Source organism: Trichomonas vaginalis, chromosome III (genome assembly GCF_026262505.1).
Source record: "Trichomonas vaginalis G3 chromosome III, whole genome shotgun sequence".
Lineage (NCBI taxonomy): Eukaryota > Parabasalia > Trichomonadida > Trichomonadidae > Trichomonas > Trichomonas vaginalis.
The window spans coordinates 8,430,835-8,453,662 of NC_067205.1; the positions used below are offsets into that span (position 1 = coordinate 8,430,835).

At 34.2% G+C, this 22,828-nt stretch overlaps 11 protein-coding genes and 4 pseudogenes across 15 annotated transcripts, besides 4 other annotated features; 12 read left to right on the forward strand and 3 right to left on the reverse strand.

Moving 5' to 3' along the window:
- Nucleotides 1-7,786: part of a mobile genetic element that runs on past the window's edge.
- Nucleotides 357-998, reverse strand: TVAGG3_0664800 (uncharacterized protein; the record flags this gene model as incomplete). Its single annotated transcript, XM_051242128.1, has 1 exon — nt 357-998. The coding sequence occupies one exon, from the start codon at nt 996-998 to the stop codon at nt 357-359; it is 642 nt and encodes a 213-aa protein (XP_051088715.1).
- TVAGG3_0664810 (uncharacterized protein) lies at nt 1,024-1,425 on the forward strand (the record flags this gene model as incomplete). Its single annotated transcript, XM_051242129.1, has 1 exon — nt 1,024-1,425. One exon carries the CDS (start codon nt 1,024-1,026, stop codon nt 1,423-1,425), a length of 402 nt encoding a protein of 133 aa, XP_051088716.1.
- Nucleotides 1,747-4,890: a mobile genetic element.
- On the forward strand, nt 4,145-4,777 carry TVAGG3_0664830 (zinc ion binding protein family; the record flags this gene model as incomplete). Its single annotated transcript, XM_001289672.1, has 1 exon — nt 4,145-4,777. The coding sequence occupies one exon, from the start codon at nt 4,145-4,147 to the stop codon at nt 4,775-4,777; it is 633 nt and encodes a 210-aa protein (XP_001289673.1).
- TVAGG3_0664840 (uncharacterized protein) lies at nt 6,112-6,432 on the forward strand (the record flags this gene model as incomplete). Its single annotated transcript, XM_051242130.1, has 1 exon — nt 6,112-6,432. One exon carries the CDS (start codon nt 6,112-6,114, stop codon nt 6,430-6,432), a length of 321 nt encoding a protein of 106 aa, XP_051088717.1.
- TVAGG3_0664850 (protein of unknown function, DUF4107 family) lies at nt 6,657-7,184 on the forward strand (the record flags this gene model as incomplete). The annotated part of the gene is made up of 1 exon (XM_001293552.1): nt 6,657-7,184. One exon carries the CDS (start codon nt 6,657-6,659, stop codon nt 7,182-7,184), a length of 528 nt encoding a protein of 175 aa, XP_001293553.1.
- A 106-nt stretch (nt 7,787-7,892) lies between the features above and the next one.
- On the forward strand, nt 7,893-8,366 carry TVAGG3_0664860 (uncharacterized protein; the record flags this gene model as incomplete). The annotated part of the gene is made up of 1 exon (XM_001279849.2): nt 7,893-8,366. One exon carries the CDS (start codon nt 7,893-7,895, stop codon nt 8,364-8,366), a length of 474 nt encoding a protein of 157 aa, XP_001279850.2.
- A 475-nt stretch (nt 8,367-8,841) lies between these two features.
- Nucleotides 8,842-8,879: a mobile genetic element.
- Nucleotides 8,880-9,236: 357 nt separating this feature from the next.
- Nucleotides 9,237-10,424, reverse strand: TVAGG3_0664880 (attachment subunit-related family; the record flags this gene model as incomplete). The annotated part of the gene is made up of 1 exon (XM_001290380.2): nt 9,237-10,424. The coding sequence occupies one exon, from the start codon at nt 10,422-10,424 to the stop codon at nt 9,237-9,239; it is 1,188 nt and encodes a 395-aa protein (XP_001290381.2).
- A 134-nt stretch (nt 10,425-10,558) lies between these two features.
- Nucleotides 10,559-21,745: a mobile genetic element.
- TVAGG3_0664900 (protein of unknown function, DUF4106 family) lies at nt 11,037-11,604 on the forward strand (the record flags this gene model as incomplete). The annotated part of the gene is made up of 1 exon (XM_051242131.1): nt 11,037-11,604. A coding segment is annotated over one exon (568 nt), but the record flags the coding sequence as incomplete, so codon positions are not given.
- Nucleotides 12,546-13,463, forward strand: TVAGG3_0664910 (annotated as a pseudogene). Its single transcript has one exon. A coding segment is annotated over exon 1 (918 nt).
- Nucleotides 13,860-14,213, forward strand: TVAGG3_0664920 (protein of unknown function, DUF4106 family; the record flags this gene model as incomplete). The annotated part of the gene is made up of 1 exon (XM_051242132.1): nt 13,860-14,213. The coding sequence occupies one exon, from the start codon at nt 13,860-13,862 to the stop codon at nt 14,211-14,213; it is 354 nt and encodes a 117-aa protein (XP_051088719.1).
- On the forward strand, nt 18,181-18,816 carry TVAGG3_0664930 (uncharacterized protein; the record flags this gene model as incomplete). The annotated part of the gene is made up of 1 exon (XM_051242133.1): nt 18,181-18,816. One exon carries the CDS (start codon nt 18,181-18,183, stop codon nt 18,814-18,816), a length of 636 nt encoding a protein of 211 aa, XP_051088720.1.
- Nucleotides 18,852-19,271, forward strand: TVAGG3_0664940 (protein of unknown function, DUF4108 family; the record flags this gene model as incomplete). The annotated part of the gene is made up of 1 exon (XM_051242134.1): nt 18,852-19,271. One exon carries the CDS (start codon nt 18,852-18,854, stop codon nt 19,269-19,271), a length of 420 nt encoding a protein of 139 aa, XP_051088721.1.
- Nucleotides 19,288-19,753, reverse strand: TVAGG3_0664950 (annotated as a pseudogene). Its single transcript has one exon. A coding segment is annotated over exon 1 (466 nt).
- Nucleotides 19,790-20,667, forward strand: TVAGG3_0664960 (annotated as a pseudogene). The gene has a single exon. A coding segment is annotated over exon 1 (878 nt).
- A 789-nt stretch (nt 21,746-22,534) lies between the features above and the next one.
- Nucleotides 22,535-22,735, forward strand: TVAGG3_0664970 (annotated as a pseudogene). The gene has a single exon. A coding segment is annotated over exon 1 (201 nt).
- The last annotated feature ends 93 nt before the right edge of the window (nt 22,736-22,828 follow it).

The window sequence follows — 22,828 nt, forward strand, 5'->3', positions numbered from 1 at the left end:
GAAGGCACCAGTGCGAATGACTGTTGAAGTTGACTTTTTAGAAAATATTAAATGCAACAGCTTACAAGAGAACTCAGAGCTAAAAATATAAAGTATGAATGTTATGTATTAGGTCATGAACTTTGGTTGTTGCTGTTTGATGAAACAAATAAATTAGTTATGTCAGTCAAGAGAACAGAAAAATATTGTGTTAGTGAAAACTGCACCAAGTCAATAAGATTAGGTTTGCATTATGAAGATGAGTTCGATACTGTTGAAGAAGTTTTGGATAGATATTACAAATTGCTAACTTGAAATTTTTTTTTGACTGACGGCGCAAAGCGCCAAGATGGGCTCAAAGAGCCCTCCTGACTGCTTTAATTTACTAAAACATATTTCAAACAAAGCTTATATTCTGTTGAAAGTTTTGTATATTCATTCGAATATTTATACTTAAACTCAACTCCTGTAGTTCCTGGTGTTTCAATGATGCGGATGTTACCTATTTTCATGAATAGTGGAGTTTGACCACAGCATTCGATTTCAGGGTCGAGATAGTCAATGACACATTGTTTCCCTGTTATTCGTGAGATAACATTTTCAAGGTCCTCCTTTGTTAGAATTATTTGGTTCTTGCTTATAAGATTTGTCAAAAGCTTCTTATCGTCTTTGAGTAAAATTGTTTGGTATAACTGAAGAAGGTAATGGTCTACGTTATCTGAAGGATTTGTTTGAACATTTGTGTAAGGATTGTCGTTGGCTTCTCTTGAAAGAATTTGGTCCAGTGGTGGATACTCTAACTTAACATCTGATGTAGCGTTAGCGTTTGAAGCTGTGTTTAAATTCACGGCGCCATGCTCCAAGACCGAAGGTCCCGACTTAAGATCTGGCTCTTTTTCTTTCAAACACTCCGAACTATAGTTCTTTATGACAATATTGTTTGTCGTTCGTGAGTCAACATTTGATGTTGGTTCAATTGGAACATTAACGGCACCAGCTAAGATGGATTTGCTTCTCATTTCATATAGAATAAAAACCTTTTATATGTATGAAATGAACAATATACTCGACAAGGGTTTGAATGTAAAGCTAACGAATGAAAATATTGTTGAATTCACTGAGACAGGTGCTGTGTATAAAGATGTAGAACTACTGAACAAAAGAGCTAAGGGAAGAAGCAGGAACATGAACAAAGGGTGGAAGCCTATAAAAATTTATGTCAATGATGGCTCAGGAGGTTCAAACATAAAGTATGCAGAAAGTTATAGAGTTTATGCTCTCAAAGGTGAAAAGCCTTCATTTAAGAACAGCTATTCTAACGCATATCCTCAAAAGCTAACGGATGGGGAAGTGGATGATATGAATGACAGCAAAAATATTAACAGAAATGGCGACAAAGATGCATGGAATTTGTTTACCATCAGTCAATTGAAGGTTAAACTTTAAAACAATGTTGGTCGTTCCCATGGAATATTTTTGACTTTAATGGTATTAGTCATGATATGAATCTCAAGGTATGAACGAGGAGAGATGAGAGACTTATATGCTTCCCAAATTTCTTCAAAAGGTAATGTTATACCTGACTGTTTCCAAATGAGTTCAATGTCATAGCGTGAGAAACCTTGAAAGATAACGAAGTCAGTTATGAGACGTTTTATGTTTAAAGCTAAAAACCTCCATGTTTGCATAAGTATTGCTACAGTTAAATGGTAATGTCTGACTTTAGTTATGATGTTAGCTAATGGTGAGTCAGGCTTTGACACTAAAGAAACAATAAGAATTACCGAAAAAGTGACAAAACATCAAAAACAGGGAGGGAGTCTCAATTTTTATTACTTATATTATTTTACAATATTTATATAAATACTCTTTATAATATATTTTACTATAAAATTATACCTCAAATTCAAATATTTAAAATATTATTTACATAATTATCTCAAAATTATATTTTTATATATTATTTTTCATATGTATAAATCATATAATCTATATCTATGCAAATCTCATCTAAAATTTTTTGAAACAAACCGCTACCATTTTATAATGGTCCATCGTAAATTCATCATAAATTCTGGTACATGTTAGTACCAGAGTCTTCAAATCTCAAACACTCTGATACCAACATGTACCAGATGCGAGTTTCCAATGCCCTCGTACGATTTTCTATTAAGATCTTCTTGAATGAGAAGGTCTTCATAGAAACTCGTACGAGGGCTTCTCTTTTAAATACTCTGGTACCTGCTGGTATCGGAGTCGACTTTACAGCCCTTTCCCCAATTTTGAAGCTAGGGAAAGTTTTCAAGCAATGAAAGGGAAGCTCTCGCTATGAGGTGAAAATCTAGAATTTTTACCTCATAGCGAGTAATCCTTTGTTAATTGCTTGAAAACTTTCTTCAAATTATCAAAATTTCGAGGAAAGTTTCCTTGCTTCAAAGTAGAGATGGAGCCCTTTGAGCCACTGCATATAGGTCAGTGACTCAAAATACTCCATCTCTACTAGAAATCGCCAAAATTTGGGTCGCAATCTTTGAAATGCGACGCAAGTTTTGGCAATTTCGCGAGGGACTTGCTCCATTTGGTGCATAGATTCACACTCTATGCACCAGATGGAACAATTCTTTCGCTGACAGCGGGAAACTTTGTCTGAATAGTTTAACATTCAGACAAAGTTTTCCGCTGTCAGAGAGGGAATGGAAGGGTAAGAGGTATATATTCATAATGTATACCTCTTACTCTTCCATTCCCTCAAGAAAGTTCAAAAACTTGGGTGCAATCAGAACTGATTGCACTCAAGTTTTTGAATTTTGTATAAGGAATTGTTGGCTATGATGTACTGATCATGAATCAGTACATCATAGCCAACAATTCTACCTTTTAACCAAAGATAATTGATTCGTATGTAAAATATTAAGCTAAAATTTCTCTTTCTTTTAGTACACATTCTTCCATTTCGTGTACATGTATCATATATTAAGTACTAGTTATCTATTCTATATCCTTTATCCCAATTTAGATACTCAAAGATAATTCTTTTTCAGAAGAAAAAAAATATTTTCTATTAAACCGTTATTTTTTCAATGTGAGTTTTCAATTTTATTTTTCCTTTTTGCTGCTCAATGCAACATCCTCCACCCGATCCTCCATGCGAGGTTGATCAAGCCATAGGATATTTAGAATATTCTCGTTTTGTTATAGCTGCAGAGCTGCATGGTAACATAAGATTTGTCAAAGACCCACAAAAACTATCAATTGGAACAGGAGTATTAATCTACCACCGATGCGAATACGAAGGCTGCCCAGCAGGCTTTAAATTTATTAAAAATTTCGACAATTACATTTTTAAATCTGCAAACTTAACTCATATTCACTCAGGACCACCACCACAACATAAAAATACACCTACAAGTGGTACTTACCGTGCTTGGATTAAAAAATTTCTCATGAATCACGGAAGTCCACTTAATGCAACACAAGAAGTCAACAAAACGCTTGAAATACCTAAAGATCATACTTGTATTCACATGACTATGAAACAAACTGCAATCAATCAATTGAAATATTATTTACAACAAAAAGATCTTATGTGATCTTTACCAGACATATCTTTAAATCAATTTCAATCTTACAAAACTATGTTAATCAATGGGAAGATCAACATGATGACCTTATTTATTTTGACATTCAAGGTGAAGATACTGATTTTCCAGACAAATTGGTTTTTATTTACTCTGATAATGATATGATCTCTCAAATTCATGAAAAACCACCAATTTATCACTTAGACTCTACGTTTAAATTAATTATTCATGGATTTCCTTTTTATGTATTAGCTACCAAATTTGCTAATACTCATTCTATCCCTTTGTGTTATTTTATAATATATCCAGATAATAGTGAAAATATTTCTTTTTGCTTAAGTAAATATTTTGAAACAACTCACACAGAACCTGAATTTATCATGTCTGACTGTGCACTAAACATTTTCAACGGGATTAGGAATTCATTTCCGGAGTGCAATATCTTTTGGTGCGCGCTACATGTAATACGCGCACTTAAAAAGAATCTCTCAAAGATAAATGATGAAGAGATTAGATCAGAAGTCGAAAAATTTATGAACATTTTATGTTATTATCGTGATTGCACAGAAGAAGATGCTGCAAAAATGTATAAAGAGCACATTATTGATAAAATTCAAGATCAATTGGAATTTAATCAATACTTTACACGTCAGTGGGACATTCATAAACAACAGTGGATAGCCGCTGCCAGACCAAATGAATTAACCGTTGTGAATAACGTTTCTGAATCTTTATTTAAAAAGATAAAATATCACGATTTTGGCTGCGTTAAAAATCAAAGAATTGATATTTTTGTCAAAAATCGTTTAGAAGAAGTTGCACCCAATTACTTTTATCGTATTAAAAACGATTTACTTCAAACAGGTTTTATTCCTTCAATTAGAATTCGCGAGCCTCGATTGACAGATTATAAAACAAAATTGAAAAGAGAAGTTCAATCACGTTTATACCAAGTATTAAATTTTGTTCAGAATCAAGAAGCCAATTTGAATCCATTAAGATTTTTATTGGAAAATGCTGAAGAAAAACTTTCTCAAATAAATGAGAAGATACAAAATTCAATTACATATTTAAGATCGTTTGAAATTCCAAATGAATTGTTAGATACGTATATGTTAGAAATTAATGAATTTTGTTATAATTCTCCAGGTTATATTTTAGAACATTTCGAAGAATTTTTGGAGGATTTCAAAGAAAAGAATAATTTAATAGACTAAAAAATTTATTATTTTTATTTATTGTGAATTTTAAATTGTCACTTTTTAAGTGTTACTCCCTATTGAAAGTGTCACTTTTTGGGTGTCACTTTTTCGGAAATTCTTATATACTCATAAGTATTGCTACAGTTAAATGGTAATGTCTGACTTTAGTTATGATGTTAGCTAATGGTGAGTCAGGCTTTGACACTAAACCTTTACCAGCGAAGTCGTCACAAACTAATAAAGTGTTTGATGGATATTTTTTGAAGGGGTATTTTGAAAGTTTTGATAGAATGTAGTTTGTCAGTCGTTTCATATCGTAAACTCCTGAGTACTGACGTAAGTGGTGTTTGTCAATAATTCTTTCCATCTCCTCAGAAGTCTTTTGCATTCCTGACTGTATAAATTCAACGATGGCATAATATTTCCTCTTACGTCGAATGTAACGTTGAAGAAATTCAATGAGTTCACTGTCTGGAACTTTAACGACAGAGGCTTGAACTTTTGACATAAATGTTTTCGCTGTTGAGTCCATAGAGTCTGAAGTTGCTGATATAATGATTTGGTCATAATATGAGTCATTTCCTAAACGTTCTGTTATGAGTATATGACGAATGAGGTTAAATGTCTTACCTGAACCCATCTTTCCACAATAGAAATACACACCATTTGAACAGAACTCATAATCTTTGCTGAAAGGAAGAATAAGAAAGAGTTAAGTTTGTCTGTAGTTTCATTCATGTCTTCATCTACGTCATGTATTAAATGCTTCATTTTATCTCCATTAAAAATGCAAGTCAGAAATATTCAGAACATAGCACCGAGTCTAACTGACAAGAGTATAAAGATATACTATGAACATGTTATGATGAAACCAACCAAAATTCAAGAAAGTCAGTATACTTATGAATATCCAAGACACTGGGTAGAGTATGTAGGAGGTGAGAAAGCTATTGAAATCAGACAGGTTCGAAGTATTCCAGCAGGAAGAACAATATTATTGAAGAACTTTAATGTTTTGAGATATAATGATGAAACAAAGAAGCAAGATAGTTTCCCTGTTGCTGTGTATGTGAACTTAGATACAGGAGATGACATGAAAGTTTTTAATACAAAGCTTCAAACGGTAGTGAGAGAACAACTGACTGCGGAAGGACATCCATTACCTTCAGAAGTTACCATAGCATATAATTTTGAAACAAACTCAATAGATTTTAAAGTCGTCTCTGCAAAGAAGTCAGGTTTTTACATTTAATGAAGCAGATGTATATTCGAATGAAAACTTCAAAGCTATTGCATGGTTAGATAATGACGATTGCTTTAAGAAAATATTTAAATACAGTGACTCAACGATGTCAATAGATGACCTTCGTGGAATGTTACCATCGACGTTTACAGTAGAAGGTTCAGCAGGATTGCTTACAAGATTGTCAATTGGTGGTATTTGGTCTCGTGAGAACATTGTTATAAAATCCAGTATAAGTGAATTTGCTGAAGAATCTATATTATGTCTTTCAAACTACATGTATTCGCCGCCGAAGCATTATAGTATAACAAACTTTGTCAGTAAGTTTAACATAAGACTTGTCGAACCTTCTTCAATGAAAGATGTTGTGCTACCCAAAGACGGAAAGGATGGACTCATTATTGAAATGATTTTAATTGCATATTAAATGAGCTTGTTCTTGAAGGTCATTCATGATGAAATAACTGTTGTAGAAGATGTTAGCAATTGTTCAGACATTTTGAAGCGTATAGATGAGATAAGAAAGAAGTTAGATAGACCGCAAAGCAGTGAGGGCGAAGCCCGTGAGAACGCTTATGTTTCATTGACTTTCTCCAGTAACGAGAACTTTTATGAGATAATATTGAAGAGAGATGATTTAATATGGTGTAAATGGTAGCTTGGGCAGCTTTAGGCGCAATGGGAACAAAAGCATTAGCATTTGGAGCAAAAGCACTTGGAGCTTATGACGCAGTAAATAAAATGAGTGGAGGAAGGGTTTCGAAGACATTAGATGCAAATAAAGGGAAGATTGGAGGCTGGGTTGCAAAGAAGTTAAGATTAAATAAAATAGGGCTCATAAATAGAGCATCCAATTTGGTTGCGACTGAGTCAGAAAATGCTTTAGGAAAGGACGATGAGTTTGCAAAACACGCAAAAGACTTTAATGACCAGATGAAAGGTGAAACAATGCATTTAAATAGAGTCGATGGAACTAAAGAAAATGTTTCTTCTCCACCAGTAGTTCTTCCGTATGGTCCCTATGGAATGTATGGAAACCCTTACGAAAGACCATTTGACCCATTGACTGGTGGAAGTAACTGGTATCATTACGGACGAAGAAGAAAGACAGTCAAGTTGGAGACAGACGTGAAGAAAGCAACTAAAAAGAAACCAAGGAAGAGAGTTATAAAGCAATGAATTCAACAGGGTGAAAAAAGAGGTGAGATCTCACCACTTCACCTAAATTTATTTTTGTGCTATGTTTTCATACGTGTGAGGGTGGTGATATCATTAATTTTTAAGTTTATTTTTTATTTTATTTTTTATTTTATTTTTTTATAAATGACAGAACAAAAGCAACTCATACAAATCGAAAAATATAACAAACATACATTTAAACATTTATTCTTCCTTCCTGAGTATAACATGTTCTTTACACTTCATCCTAGACCAGTTGACTATACATTGACTGTGTATAAAGATTGTCATGGTAGTTTTATAAAAACTTATGATGATGAAGGTAAGTTAACAAGACTATGCATTTCAAAACTTGAGAAACTTTATGACTTCAAGTATGACTACAATAGAGTTAACATTGACGATGAAGATATAGAAGAAAATTTATGAGAACGTTTATTTTTTCATTAGTGAGTTCGTTAGTGAGGTGAAGTGGTTGGCGGCTTTGTAAATATTTAAGGTTAAGTTAGTGTTGTCGTTTGTGTTGTAAAATATACGTTAGCGGTTTCGTAAAGTGTCAAATTCACATATAATGGGTAAGTAGGTGCGCAGTGCCTCCGTACACTTGATAGGTGTATTAATTGCGAAATCCTTGAAGAAGAACGAACAGAATGTGTTGACGAGGTAGCCGAGCATGATGAAGAGATCCAGCAAGCAGAAGAGGAACAAATGCTTAACGACGATCATGCAGCCGAAACAAATGCCGATGGTTCGAGGAATTCCTTGGTCTGGGATGTTGTAGATGAAGAGATAAAAGATCTATACACATTCATGATAACAATCCTCAGACAAAGAGCAATTGCCGAATCAACAGTTGATCCAACGATCAATAAAGACGATAGAGCCAAGGAATTGAGTGATGCTTACGATTTCTTCATAGAGCAAGATGATTCCCATCTTATAAATGGTCATCATCTTGCTCAAAATGATGGCAAGTTTTGGTACATGAATGGCATAAAGCAACTAAAAGCAATAAGACCAATTGGAAAAAGGATGATGTCACTTTCGTGCAGTGAAGCAGATGTAGAACGGGTAATATCTGAATTGCGAAAGACAAGAAATTCAATGAACGAATCATGCAAAGAAGAATATGTAGCATGCCGCTTCTTCATCAAGTTGAATGATGATCAATTTGATATTTGATTTTGTTTTTTAATAAAATTTATTAAATAATTTGTTTTAAAAAGTATTATTTTTATTCGTAAAGATATTAGACAGAAGGTGGCCAGCCTAATGTCTATCAATCTTTAATATTAGTAGTAATTTCCCGCATTTCTGAATGATGATTGATTAGCTTTGTTGTTATTGATGTAAAACTGGATAAGTATTAAATAATTATATTAATCTTGGCCAGGAGACTGCTGATGGCCAGTCAGCAGCGGCCACTATGAATCATTATAATTATTTAATACCTAAATTGAGGTAAAAAGCAATAAGACTTGCCGAGCTTCATGCCCCTACCTCATATAAATAGAATCACACTTTATTGAATCAACATCTATAAGAATGAAGTGTTTTGAAGCTGAAATAATATTGAATAGAAATTAATTTTTTCTGAAATTTTGAATGAAATTATGGGAAATAAAAAAATTACTAAATATTGTATTCATACAAATATTGTTGTAAACAGAAATTCATCAAAAGTGACACCTCAGAAAAGCTAAAATATTGAATTTTTGGAACTTTTGATAGAGCACGTTTTTAAATATTAATTAAAGTAAATGTATATTTTGTAAAGATTCTTTTTAATAAAAAAATAAAATTTTGAAGAAGAACACAAAATCTTCTGAAAAATAATATCACATAAACTCATATTATTTTCTAATATATAACTATTTTATATAAAAATCAAATTCAATGATCTTAAAAGCGAAGGATAAACCTCAAAATTTACGAATATAATGAGTGGGAATAAAAAAAAAAAAAAAAAAAAAAAAAAAAAAAAAAGGTAGTGGGGCTTCCAGGCACTTCGTGCCCTCTAGCCCCTGAAGATATTTAGTATAAATGAAGTTTTTATTCGGTATATTCTGAATCTTGAATGTCTTGGAAATTTTCTTCTTCTTCGCTCTCTGAGGTGAGGATTTCTTCGACTTCTTCTTCGTCATCTGGTGCTACGTGTCCAGCTATAAATACTTTGTAGAGTCCATCTGGAGGTGTCTGTATTATGAATGTGGTATCGTGTAAGAATACAAACTCAACATCCTGTTTGAATTGGCAATTTGAATTAGTGAATTCTGCCAATTTTATAGGATGTCCTTTGGTAGCTTTCGGGAAGCTTGAAATACTAACTTTGCCACCGTATGGAACTCTTTCTGGTGTATCTAACGCTATAGTGGATATGACATGGAAATTGTCTTGAAATTCTGGTAAAGGTTGTATACAATATAACCGTTTTGACTGTCCTGGTTTGGTAAAAAAGTATACGTAAAAGGACCTTTGCCCATACTCATCCAATTCTTCGAGATAGTTGTAGGTATTGGGATATATGCTGACATACTCAGCAATTTTCACATTTCGCAAATAAGTTTGCATATTTTTGGGGAAAAGTCTAATAAATTGGTCGATGGCTTGTAGTGCAATTAGGTTTGCTGTAACAGGCAAGTATTGAACAAACAAGTCCACGAGAACACCTGGGTCTTTAACTTCATTTTCAACTGGTTGCAAACTATCCATAACAGACTGAAACACTTCCGAATAATCGGTGTCGTCTTGAATTCCCCATTGGTTTTTGAGTTTTTCAAGGAGTTGAAGTCTTTTTTTAGCATATTGCCTGCGAACACGTTCAGGTATGGTAGTGTTTTCTTCTGTATTTTCTGTATCTCCTGATTGAAATTGCTTCGCGAACGCGAGGTATCTCATCTGGGACCTTGTCGTCATCGATGACGCGCTTGGTTGTTCCTCTGTTGTTTCGTTTGTTTGTATGGTATTTTCTTGAGTAGATTGTCTTGAATTGTTGGACAATTGGTTTGCAATTGGAGAAGACTGTAAAACTTGTCCTGTTGTGTCTGGTACAACTGTATCTGTTGTTTCGTTTGTTTGTATGGTATTTTCTTGAGTAGATTGTCTTGAATTGTTGGACAATTGGTTTGCAATTGGAGAAGACTGTAAAACTTGTCCTGTTGTGTCTGGTACAACTGTATCTGTTGTTTCGTTTGTTTGTATGGTATTTTCTTGAGTAGAATGTCTTGAATTGTTGGACAATTTGTCTTGAATTGTATGAGGAAGTTGCTTTGGTATTATAGGAGGTCGTAAGGGTTTTGAGAATGGTGAGACATAAGTTGTAGGAACTTTAACTGCAGAGGTAGTCGACGAATTGTTTGCGACACTTTTTCTTCCTTCCATTAGACAAAAATGAACTGTTTTTTTCGGACTACTCATAGAAAAGTTTAAAATAAACCGTTTTCGTCAACGGAGACCCCCTCTATTTTTGTATTTTATTGAAAAGTCTCCGTTGGCAAACCGTTCCATCTCAAATATTGAATGAACTATAAACGTTTTTTGTTTTCTATACATACTTTTTTGTCCAACGGTAAAACTTTTTACACAACGGTTTTGAGAGTCGTCGCCGTTGACTTTTTTGTAGAACACTCAAAATAGTACAGCTTTGTCCAGACAAGTAAGGGTCTATCGTCGCTACAGGAAAAGTTACAGGCGTTCCAAGGAAGTATACTTTGAGAAGCCTTTTCCCTTATAGAATGAGATAGGACGGTTATTTTACAAAACTGACAACACTTTGACCGAGTAGTTTTTTTGTGCTGAACAAAAAGTGTCATATAAACATCTGTCAAAAACCGCTTTTTAACTTCACTTAAAATGCCACGTAAGCTACGTAAGAATATACGTAAGAGGAAGGGAGCATTGAAACATCCAAAAGTAAAACTGACACCACAACAACAGTTGCAACAACAAATGCTGAATGACCCCACTATGTTGCAACAAATGTCAAGCAATCCTATGCTCTTAAACCGAGTTCTTGGTGCACAGAGTGGAGGTTTAAGAGCGGCACTTTTAGCGAAAATGGCAGGCTATGGTGGAGCTGCAGACGGAACAGCTTATAACCCTCAAAGTCAAATGAATTTGAGTTCACTCAAAAATCAAATAACAGATGTCAAAAAGTCAAACATAGACATACAGAAGCAAATAAGTGAAAACGAAAAGAAACTAGAATATGACAGACACACAAAGAAACTCAATGAGTTAAACGTAGAGAAAAAGAAGAAAGAAGAACAACTGAAAGAACTAAGTACAGAGGAATATGCAAAAAAAGTGTCAGAAAAAGCAACAGAAGTAGCAAAAATGGAACAAGATGTCATAAATTTGAAAAACCATACTACTCAATATAAAATACTGAAAGATGAAGAAATAAAACAAAAAGCCCTGAAGACATATATGGATAGCGATGAGTATAAAAAGAAGTTGAAGCAAATGTAAAGGCAGAAAAACTTTTACAGTTGCAAAACCAAACCGTACAGTATGAAAACTTAGCACAAGAAAGTAAAAATAACGACGCGCTATGCAAAAGGCAATGAAAAGCGCAGAATATATAAAAGCTAACAATGACTGGTTAGATGCCCAAGCCAACGCTAAAGCAGCCCAACTCATAGGGTCAATAAGGACAAAAATACAAGCGGATGAAGACAGTTCAAATGAAGCTTTAACAAATGCTGACTTTAAGAACGCCTTCGAAGCTCTTCATAGTAAGGTGAAACAAGTGAACGACTTCTCATCTGGAAAGAAACTGAAGTCTGAAGGTTTCGACAAAGAGTTAAAAGAAGTAGCACAAAATATGACGAAAATAACAGATGCAGCAACGAGACAGGCAGTTCAAAGTGCCTATGACGCCGTTAGAGCAACTGTTGTGAAAAGTCAAGAAAAAGAGTTACAACAGACCAAAACAGACCTAGTAAATGCTTTCTTAAAAACGAAAAGTCAGGTAGGACATTACGCTGCAGATGGAACATATGTGCCAGCTGGTGGAACTTATATACCACCAAACCCTCCAAGAGAAGCACCTGCACCAGGACTACCTAAACATTTACATCGTCACATGGACACAGACACAGGCATGCACCAAAACCACCTCCAACAACCAGCACACAACCAACACAAACCAGCACAGCAACCAACAGTTCAAAACCCTGCACAACAACACCACAAACAGAGCAAGGACATAAAAGAAGTAGAGAACAAGGAAACCAAGAATTCTTAAAAATGCTTAAAGAAGAGTGTGGTTTCCCAGATACTGTTGACTTTAGTGACAGATATAAAGAAGCTATTGGAAAGTTCAAGGATGGAAATACTGACCCGAACCTATTTAGCTTTATGGCTCAGCACCAAAACGGATATAATCTCAAACCTGGAAAATACAAGCTCGCTAAGGGATATGATTTAATAGCATATCATCCAAATGACATGATGAATTTACTCCGAGATATTTGATGTCAGAGCTAAATGACAATTCAACTTTCGTCATGAAACGCGTAAAAAATAGAGACGGAACGAAAGAACAAAAGCTTATGAATGCGGATGACGTAGATAGGGAAATTGTTGAAAACGGTCTCGGAATATATGAAATGCCAGCAGATGAGGTACAAGAAACTCCACAGGAAGAAGTTCAGATACAACCAGACATGGAAGAAATAGTTCAGCAACAACAGCTAGAAGAGCCTGAAGGAAACGAACAAGTCCTCCTTTGGAAACTAACTTCACAGAACTAGATGAAGATTTGGAACAGCCGAAAAATCTTGACCCTCAACAAGAGTATGCGGAGAATATGGAATATTTCCAAGAGTCTAAAAAAAATTCGGCTGACATAGTAGAAGAATATCGAAAAATGTTTGCCGACATACAAAAGACTCCAACACCAGATGAAAATATTCAGCATAGAATGGAAGAACTGAAAAAAATGTACACAAATACAACAACCCTTTTTACTTACGAGCATTTAACGTTCAATCTTCGGATGAACTCGGTGAAGATAAAAGGTTAAATTTCAAGAAAACATATAGAAATGAAACATTGTTTAAAGTTCATTCAGAACCTAACCAAGATGGAAACAAACCTACTTTTGTTTCTGCAGACGATGGAACTACAATGAGATGGGGTCATAAAGCTAATCCAGATAGGTGGTTCATAAACTTACAACCACAATTCCAAGAAGTTGTAGACGCAATGGAAGTCAATGGTGAACAGATATAGCTGGTATTTTAAGCGCGGCTTTAATGCCATTGAAAGATATGAAACATGCAGATATTTTGGACCAGTATGAAATGAACATGGCTGATGGAAATATAACACCTGACGTTCTAGAACATTTATCTCAAAGAACTACACAGAACCATAGAGATGGTATATTTGGTGAAGAGTTTAGAAAGAAAGTTAGGGAGGGAGAAGGAAGAGAACCTATTGTACATGACCTTGCAAACGAAAGTTTACAAAATGTCATAAAAACTTACTTTGCAGACAATGAACCGAGAAGGGATGAATATTTAAGAAAACTCAAATGGACAGTACCAAATGAAATGTTAGTATTGAAAAACATGTTCCTTGACAAAATAAAACCAACTAGAAATAAACGACGCAAGACTGAAAGATTGGGTAAAAGCTTTCCCATTCACAAAAGATATAGTTGGTAACATGGAAAGAAAACCAGAATGGCTACAAAAACATATATTTGGAAACGAGCATATTCCATATGGACAGGCACTGTTTGAAGAGCTTGAACCAGAAACTCAGGAAAGAGTCATGCAAACAATACGCGAAGACTCAAATACAGACTATGACAAACTCTTTCTAGGATATAGGTTACCTGAGATGGGCGACCAGAGCCAAAAGGCAAAAAGGACATGGGAAATTTGCAACATACTAGATGAACATAATGCAAAGATGCAACAACTTCAAGCAGAGGGCAATGAAGGAAAAAGAAGAGTTAAAAACTCAGTCAGGAAGAAAGTAAAGCTTGGTCCACGTGGGTTCTATTATGACATATAAATCCAACTATTCTATATTTTTACTCATATGAAATGTACGCCGCTCAGAATATAACGCCAACAGTTTTGGATGCTATGAATGGAAATGTTTCCGAATGGTATAACGAATGCGACAATGCCATTAGAAGGTCAGAAATAGTTCCTGGAACTTACGAATATACAACTGCTGTTTCTTATGGAAATGTAGGTGAGTTTGGAGAAGGTTCTTCAACAACAGTAGATATTGCTTGCGACAGGTTTCATATAATTTCTATTGACAACTCATTTTATACGTGGAACAAGACATTGAAATAAAACCTTCTGCCAAGTTGTCTGACAAGAAAGGTTGCAATGGAATTTTCTATGTCGGATACCAATATGCTCCAGAAGTTTTCATGGGATATAAGATATATTCTAACTCTGACTTAGTTCAAACAGTAACATGGGCAAACTATGAATGGTTCGCTTTGAGAAACTCAGTACAACCACAAGCTAGAGAACAAACAGACCAGTATGCAACTATTGAGAAAATAAGAAGACTTGACCCTAACGTTCCAGGAGTTTATGTTAACCTTTCTGGACAAACTGCAGCAGCAGTAACCAAAGTAAAATTGAAACTTAGAGTTCCTTTGTCATCTTTCCTCATCTTCAGGTTTTTAAGATACTTGCCAAACTGGGCAGGAAAAATTTCTATCGAACTTACTCCAAGCAAAAATAACTTAGTCATTGCACCAACACAAGACCCATTCACTCTTACAGAAGTAGAGGGAACAAATAAAACGTCATTCGCCTTTTGCAAAGACAAAGTTGACTTAGACTTTGGTTTCTCAAACCTCAACACTGAAGTAAATTATTTTCAATGCTGCTGGAATGCTTGGACCAGTTAAGTTAAGTTCACATGCGAAAAATTTGAATGCAAGAGAATAGAAAGCAGACTTGCAGTCTATATGTTGGACCCAGATATTTCAAATGCTTTAGCTGCCAAATATATTGCAGTTCCACTTATGTTCCCTATACACCAAATATCTGTCAAAGACTTTGCAGGTGAAGTTGGAAACCAAAGTGCTGACCCAGGTGCAAGAACAGATATTGCTTTAACAACTGCAATGAAACATGCAGATACTATGTTTGTACTGTTCAGACGAACTATAAATGACTATTCTTGTTTCTACAACCCTGGTATTAAATATCATATAAACATAGATGGCAAATATTATCCAAGAGAAGAATATTCTACAGTTGAGGATATGAGGTCATACAACTTGACATTAGATGCTATGAACTTTAACAACAACTTCACAACAACCATTACCCTTGAAATGCAAAGTTCTAATATGCCATATGTGAAAGTATGGACCCATACAGGAGCTCAAAAAACACAATATACAAATGGAGACCGTTCAAACTTTTGGCTTGGCATTCCATTTGCTGACTCAGAAGACTTTATGGGTGGTATTTCAACTGTTGGTACAGTTCAAATACAATATACTGGTGACAGAGACGGTCCAGATGAATTGAAAGCAAAGAAGTTTACAAAACCAATAGCACTTTTCACGGAAGATGCTCTTTTGAAATTCGTTCGATGAAACCTGCTGGAGCTCCTCAGATTGGCATAACGACAGCTTCCATCGAGCAGATTTTGGCAGCAGGTCAGTAAGTTGTTCTTGAACTGACTTCTCACCATCGTAAATAGTTATGACACCAGTTTTGACATAAAATTGTATTATAAACTTACCTTTAGAAATATCTGTAAGTTTTGTTGTTATATTTTTGTCAACGTCAAGAACTTTCACCATTTCAGTTATACCAACTTTCTTTGCTTTATGAAAATATTTTGGTTCAGCAAATATTGCTATTCTATAACATTTACCATTGTTTGTGTAAAGAACTATTCTGTCAATGTATTTGTATTGTTTGTGTGTGTAAACTTTGTTTTGCTTCAATTCGAAGAGATACTCAAATACGTCCATCTTTTTATTCTAAGTAAAATGTCATTTCCGAAAATAGAAGCGTAAGTGTTTCAAAAGGTTTAATGGCGGTGGCAGATGTGAAGTTAAATTCACCAACTCAAACAAACAGTCAAAGTGTTGTTGTCAATGTCAAAGAAAGAGATGTTGAAGTGGGGAAACCATACGAAGACGAAGATGGTATAACAATAGTTCCTGTAAAAGAACAACCAACATATCCTGAAGTTAGCAGAGACTTAAGTTCTGTTGCAGATATTCGAAACGACTACCAACAACTTAAGACAAACTTAAAACTCAGGAGAAGATTTGTCAAGCTTTAGGTATAATGTTAAACTTGGTCGAACACAACCCTGTAAAAGTGAACTCATATGTCATCACCTCATGAAATTTTGAAAGAACTATTGAAACTTTTGACAGAGGCAGACGATATAAACATCAAAGAAATAGAACCGACATTGCTTGCTGTGGTGTTTCATATAATGTCATTGACAAGATATACGTTATGAAGGAGGTGAAACGTTGAACTTAAAATATAGTTTCCCAGACGTCATAAAAATTTTGACGACACAACATTTCATTAAAGTTTTGTTTGCTAAGTAAATGGCAGAAGACATAGTGGTTTATACTATTACGACTAAAAACCCTGAGTCATATAATTCTATAACAACAAACTTACAAAGTCCTCAAGGACGATATTGTAAACTGACCTTAAACACGATGACGACTAAAGCCTGTTTTTGCTCTTTTGACACCAGACTTTGTTGTTTGTGAATGGTAAAAATACTTCTTTGAAGATACTTACTCAGATATACCACCAACAGGTTTTGTTGACTTATTTAATACTTTAAGGACGGATGTAACATGTGCTGCAACTAGAGCAGGTTTTCATTATGTTTGGATGTCCGACTGGTTTACTATAAACGATATGAGCTATAATACAAAACTTATATCTGGTTTTTACTACCAACAGTTTCCTATAACAGGAAAAGGTGTCATACAAGGTCTATCTGTTCCATTGACTTTAAGTACACCTATTTTATATATTGTTTCAAACTTAGGTTCAAAGTGCTATTCGAATGTCGACAGAAACTACTATGACCAAAAGATACTCATGCGTATAAACAACACTTCTCTGCTGGTTTGCCTATTGTTCATTCGAATGCAGAGTTTCAGCTTTAGTAACTCAAACACTTTAGCAACATAAACTTAACCTTAGTTGACGCAAACTTTTGTTCCTGTAAAACTTTTATGTCCTATGTATTTGTCAATGAGGCAGAAGTTTCGAATTGGAAGATGCAACTGGTGAAAGTATTGTACTACAAGAACAACTTCAACAACAAATAGCTCAAGAACAACAAATGCAACAAATGGAACAAACAACAAAGTCAAGAATAAAAAAAATATTTTTTTTATTTTTATAAAAATGTACAGAATAGATGTTTCAGATTTTTATGACTTCCAAGCATTCAGAAATATGTGTCCATTTAGAGACTATAACAAAGCAGTCGAGAATTTGAAACGTTTAGTCATTTATGTCGACTCTGCCCCAGAATGTTATGTCATGAAAGAATGGGATGTTGTCTTTAACAAACCAAGAGCAACAATAGTTTCAGAACAAGAATGTAGACAGAAACTTAAGAAAATAAAAGTCGTACAAGTTGGATGAAGATGTTAGATGCTTGGGATATCTTATTGTCAAAGTTAGAAGATTTTTCAGTTCGTGGTATAAAGTTCTATACACCTTCTCCAAACTTCTATTCTATCTTCACTGGATATAAATACGAACAAGTAGAATGGAAAGAAAATGTTATAGAAGCTTGGTTAGACCATGTCAAAGAAATTATATGCAATGGAAACGAAAGAGTCTATGAGTATATCTTATGTTGGTTTGCAAACATCTTACAACATCCAAGTGCTAAAAATGAAACTGCTCTCATTATAATTGGAAAACAAGGAACTGGTAAGAACACATTCTTTACAGATATTTTGTGCAAACTGTTAGAGGGCTATTCGAACCCGAATATGACAAACTTAGAAAACATCTGTGGCAAGTTTAACTCCTCAATAGAGAATATGAAACTTATAGTATGTAACGAACTTCAAAGTATAGATACAACAAAAGTTTTGAACTCAGATGCTTTGAAGAGTCTTATAACAGACAAAGTTGGAGTTGTTGAAAGAAAATATAAAGACCAAAGAGTTTGTGAAAATGTTGCAAACTTCGTCATGGTTTCAAACAACGCTGTTCCGATGAAGTTAGAAAGTTCTGACAGAAGATATGTAGTTGTCAGAACGTCAGATTCTCATATGCAAGATACAGAATATTTTGACGACTTAGCAGAAACTTTGACACCTGACTTTTACAACCACTTGTTCTCATATTTCATGACATTAGATATTTCTAAGTTCAATCCAAGACAAATTCCACATACCGAAGAGAGACAAACATTGTTAGAAGCAAACAAGAGTGTATATGAACTGTTTATAGATGAGACTAACTTTGAGTGTTTAGATGAAAGGTCATTGTACGACTCGTATAAACAGTATTGTCAAGAATATGGTTATATGGCAGCTTCTAAACGTACATTCTTGGCAAATGTCAAAAGTCTTTTAGATGTTCAGAACGGCGTATATACAAAGAAAAATTTTTCTGAGTAAATTTAAAAAAAATATTTTTTTATCCGATAGAAAAGATGACGAAATATATTTCAGTAAATAAGTACATGACAGAAGTCAAAGATAAGTTAGCTCCATTCGCATATTTGAATGTTTACTTCTACAATTTTGAAAAGTCTACATTTGACAAAATTTGGAACATTGCACCAGTTAAGTTTGCTGTTGTGACTAAAAATGGTGCGAAATTTGAAGACTTAGACATAGAAGGTTTGTTAGCAGTCAAAGAAAATTTTGACAGAAGGTTTTCAAACCTTAAAGAAGGTAAAGCATACAAACTTGTTATACCTTATGAACCAAAGAAAGCAGACGACTATGAATATTATGAGTCTAAGATAGTTGAAGTTCAAGGTAAATTGGGTAAAAAGATTTTAGAGTCTAAGCCAGTGTTTGCTCCTAAAGAGGAAGAGAACATTGACATTGACCCAGAAATGTTCTAAAAATAAAATTTTATTTTTACATGTCAAATTTCTTTTTCTCTGGAACTGGCTCTGGTTCTTTCTTCTCTTCTTCTACTTTCTTTCTTCTACTTTCTTTTCTTTCTTTCTCTCTTCTTCTTCTTCTCTGGTGGAGTTATGTCAAATTTCTCAACCATATTTATGTAAAAGTTCTTTGTCCTTTAATAGCTCTTCTATTCTGTTTTCTATTTCATCTTCAAGAACAGCGCATGTGTCTTCTTTGCATTCTAAGAACTTTTGTTGGACTTCATCTTTCCAATCGGCGTCATCTCTGTCAACAAGTCTGTCATTGACAAATTTTAAGACTTCTCTGCTAATGTTTTATGGTTCTTGTCATATTCCCAGAAACAGAACTTTAGAACAAATTCACCTTTCTTGTTTACACTATGTAAGATTTTATGGTCGACAGATGTTTTGCTGTCGAAAAGCTTGTCTCGAATATAGATAGCGAAATCACTAGACATTTTCTAAAAGATAAAAATTTTAATTTTTCTAAAAATATGTTAGAAAAAAAGTTTGCTGACATTGACAAGAAATTTGAGAATGTTTTAAAAAGAACAAGAGGAAGTTAGAAAATGCTCAGATAAAAGCCATACATGACAAGTTCTTATTTGCTCAGAATGGTATAACAGGTCTAATCGCACCACCTGGGTCGGGTAAGACTTTCACTTATCTTAAAATGGCTGCACAACAACAAGAACTAGATGAGAAGAACCCATTCTATGAGTTAGTTGTCATTTGTAGTACTTCTGGTCAATTTGACCAAACCGTCAATTCGTTCAAAGATATTATAAAGAAGTCTAAGTTAGTATGTATAAAGGATACTGAGTTGTTAGATTGGATAAAGAAGTACCAAAGAAGAGTTTTGAAGTATAATGCTATAAATGAGTATATAAATTCTAAGTTTAAAGACCCAAATGAGGAAATGCAGAGAATATTAGAGAAGAAACACTTCAGAAACAAACAGAAAGAGATAGAATACATTTCGAAGAAATTGCAATCTTACGATTGGAAGACTTACCCTCATAGATGTCTTCTTATCTTAGATGACTTTGCTCTCATCCTTTGCTTAAAGAACAGAGAACAAGATATGTGTCGAATTCTTAAGAAGCTCAGACACTTTAACATCTCAGTTGTCATTTGTGTACAGACAGCAAAGAGTTTAAGTAAGGATGTAAAGAGAATACTTACTGATATCATACTTTTCCCTGGATTGTCCGAAGACGATTTCATGGAACTTATGAAAGAGTCCATGGCAGGTAAGTTTGACAGACATGAACTATGGGAGAAGTACAAAGTCATACAAGACCCTCATACTTCTTTCAGAATTCATATCTACGCAAACAAAGTTCAAATTGTAAAAAGTCAGCAAAAATAATGTTTATGTTAGAATGTTAGATCTAACATGTTTTCTAACATGTTTTCTAACATGGTCTAAAACATACAAAACTCATGAAATTTCATACGGAATTCAATAAAAATAATGTTTATGTTAGAATGTTAGATCTAACATGTTTTCTAACATGTTTTCTAACATAACTATTTACAAGCGTTTTACATGGTATATGTTGCGATGGTTCATGACTCTAAACAATTTCGTAGCTTCGATTTCTTCACGAAGGATATCGAATGTTTTAACAATGCCGAAAGTTTCTTTATACTTCTTCTTGACGTCAGATAGAAGGAAATCTTCTGCTGTTGGATAGTTTTTGTTCAGAAATGTCAACATGTCCATTTTATCTTCTGCTGGTTTCTCTACTTCTTTCTTTAAGTCAGCATAGTCGTTTCTCATACGTTCTATCTCTTTGACGGAGTAGTTATATTTCCTCATTGCTGCTTTACATTTAGAACATTGTGGGTTCATTTTTGCGTTATATTCTGAAACCTTACCTGCTAAAACAACCAAGGCGTCAATGGTTTTCTTTAACTCAAAAGTTGCTGGTTTTATTTGTTCGTTCCATACCTTACCCCTACTATCTTTATCTCTTATTTCCCAAACACATTTTGCAACTAACGAAACAAAGTTGTCGTAGGTCTTAAATTCTTCGGATTTGTAAAGGTCAGAGATGTTCTTATATACCATGTCGCAATCTTTGTCCATAACCTTATGGTTGCAATGAAAACCAAGGAATTCATAATTTACCTTTCGTATGAACTTCTTTATTTCTACTGAGTCAGTTGCTTTGACTTCTATTTCGTCAAATTCGGGAATGGTTAGTTTTTGTTGTTGGATTTCAGGCAATTTGGGTAAATGGTCAATAATATCTTGCATTTCATAAAGATACTGTTCATTTGTTTCATCTTTCGCACTACAGTCTAAATTACTTGTTAAAAGTTCTTGCTTTATCTTCTGGATTTTTGTTTCGAAAGTATATGAAGAAGGAATGAAGCTTTTCATCTCTACTAACATTGAAGTTGGGTTCATGACTAACGAGTTTGGTGCTGTTGTTGCTAACATGTTCTTACAATAAAAATAAAAAATATTTTTTTAAAAAAACCAACTTTATTTTTTAATTCGGGAAAATTCATGATTTTCGAGAGTTTTAGACCATGTTAGAAAACGTGTTAGAAAACATGTTAGAAAACATGTTAGATCTAACATTCTAACATAAATTATATTTTTGGTGTAAATTTCATGATTTTCGAGAGTTTTAGACCATGTTAGAAAACGTGTTAGAAAACATGTTAGATCTAACATTCTAACATAAACATTATTTTTGCTGAATTCAGCAACAAAATTCAAATTGTAAAAAGTCAAGCTTGAAAAATCTAAGTGTTTAGTCTTAGTAAGATGGTAGCTTCTTAAAGCAAATACCATTGCTGAGTTTTATGTACGTGAAGAGAAGTACAATGAATTCAATTACGAGTACAATTGCAATGACAACTAAGGCAACTATTTTTGTCTTTTGCCAGCAAGGGTACTTCTTCTCTTCCAATGGTTCGGCAGAACTATACTCACTCATGAGAAATGCCAAAACGGTTTAATAGAAAAAGTGTTATTTTTTCATGTCCGAAGACTCGAAGGTGCAACACTTCCAAAATACCGACGAACTCAGAAGAGCAGCATGGCAGTATGTTCTTGACAACTTCTTTGAGTTCTCCAGGCACACCTTGGGAAAATGCTGAAGAACTCCGACACAGAGAATTTGGAGAAATTGCACTCCAATACTACATTGACAAACAAAGGGTAAACAAAGGGGTAAAAATAAGACTAAAAACTTAAGGTTTAAAAAAGTGACATTTTTATGAGCTCCGAGTCACCGAGAAAACTTGTCAGATGTTAGCAGCTTACTTCCCTGAGGAGGATGGAAGCGTTACATACGTAAGGTTCAAAAACAACGAACCTGGAATTGCGTTACCAAATTCGCAATTACATGACCATGGAAGAGTACGAAAGGTTCCTACAAGAGAAACCAGCTCTAAACAACTCAGAAAAGAAAGAATAAAAAGTTTAACTCGTAATTGTTTATTTTTTTACTTGTATGGGCAAGCTGCAAGAATGAAGTCGACTAATGCTCAGTCTTTGTCTTGACGCAGTA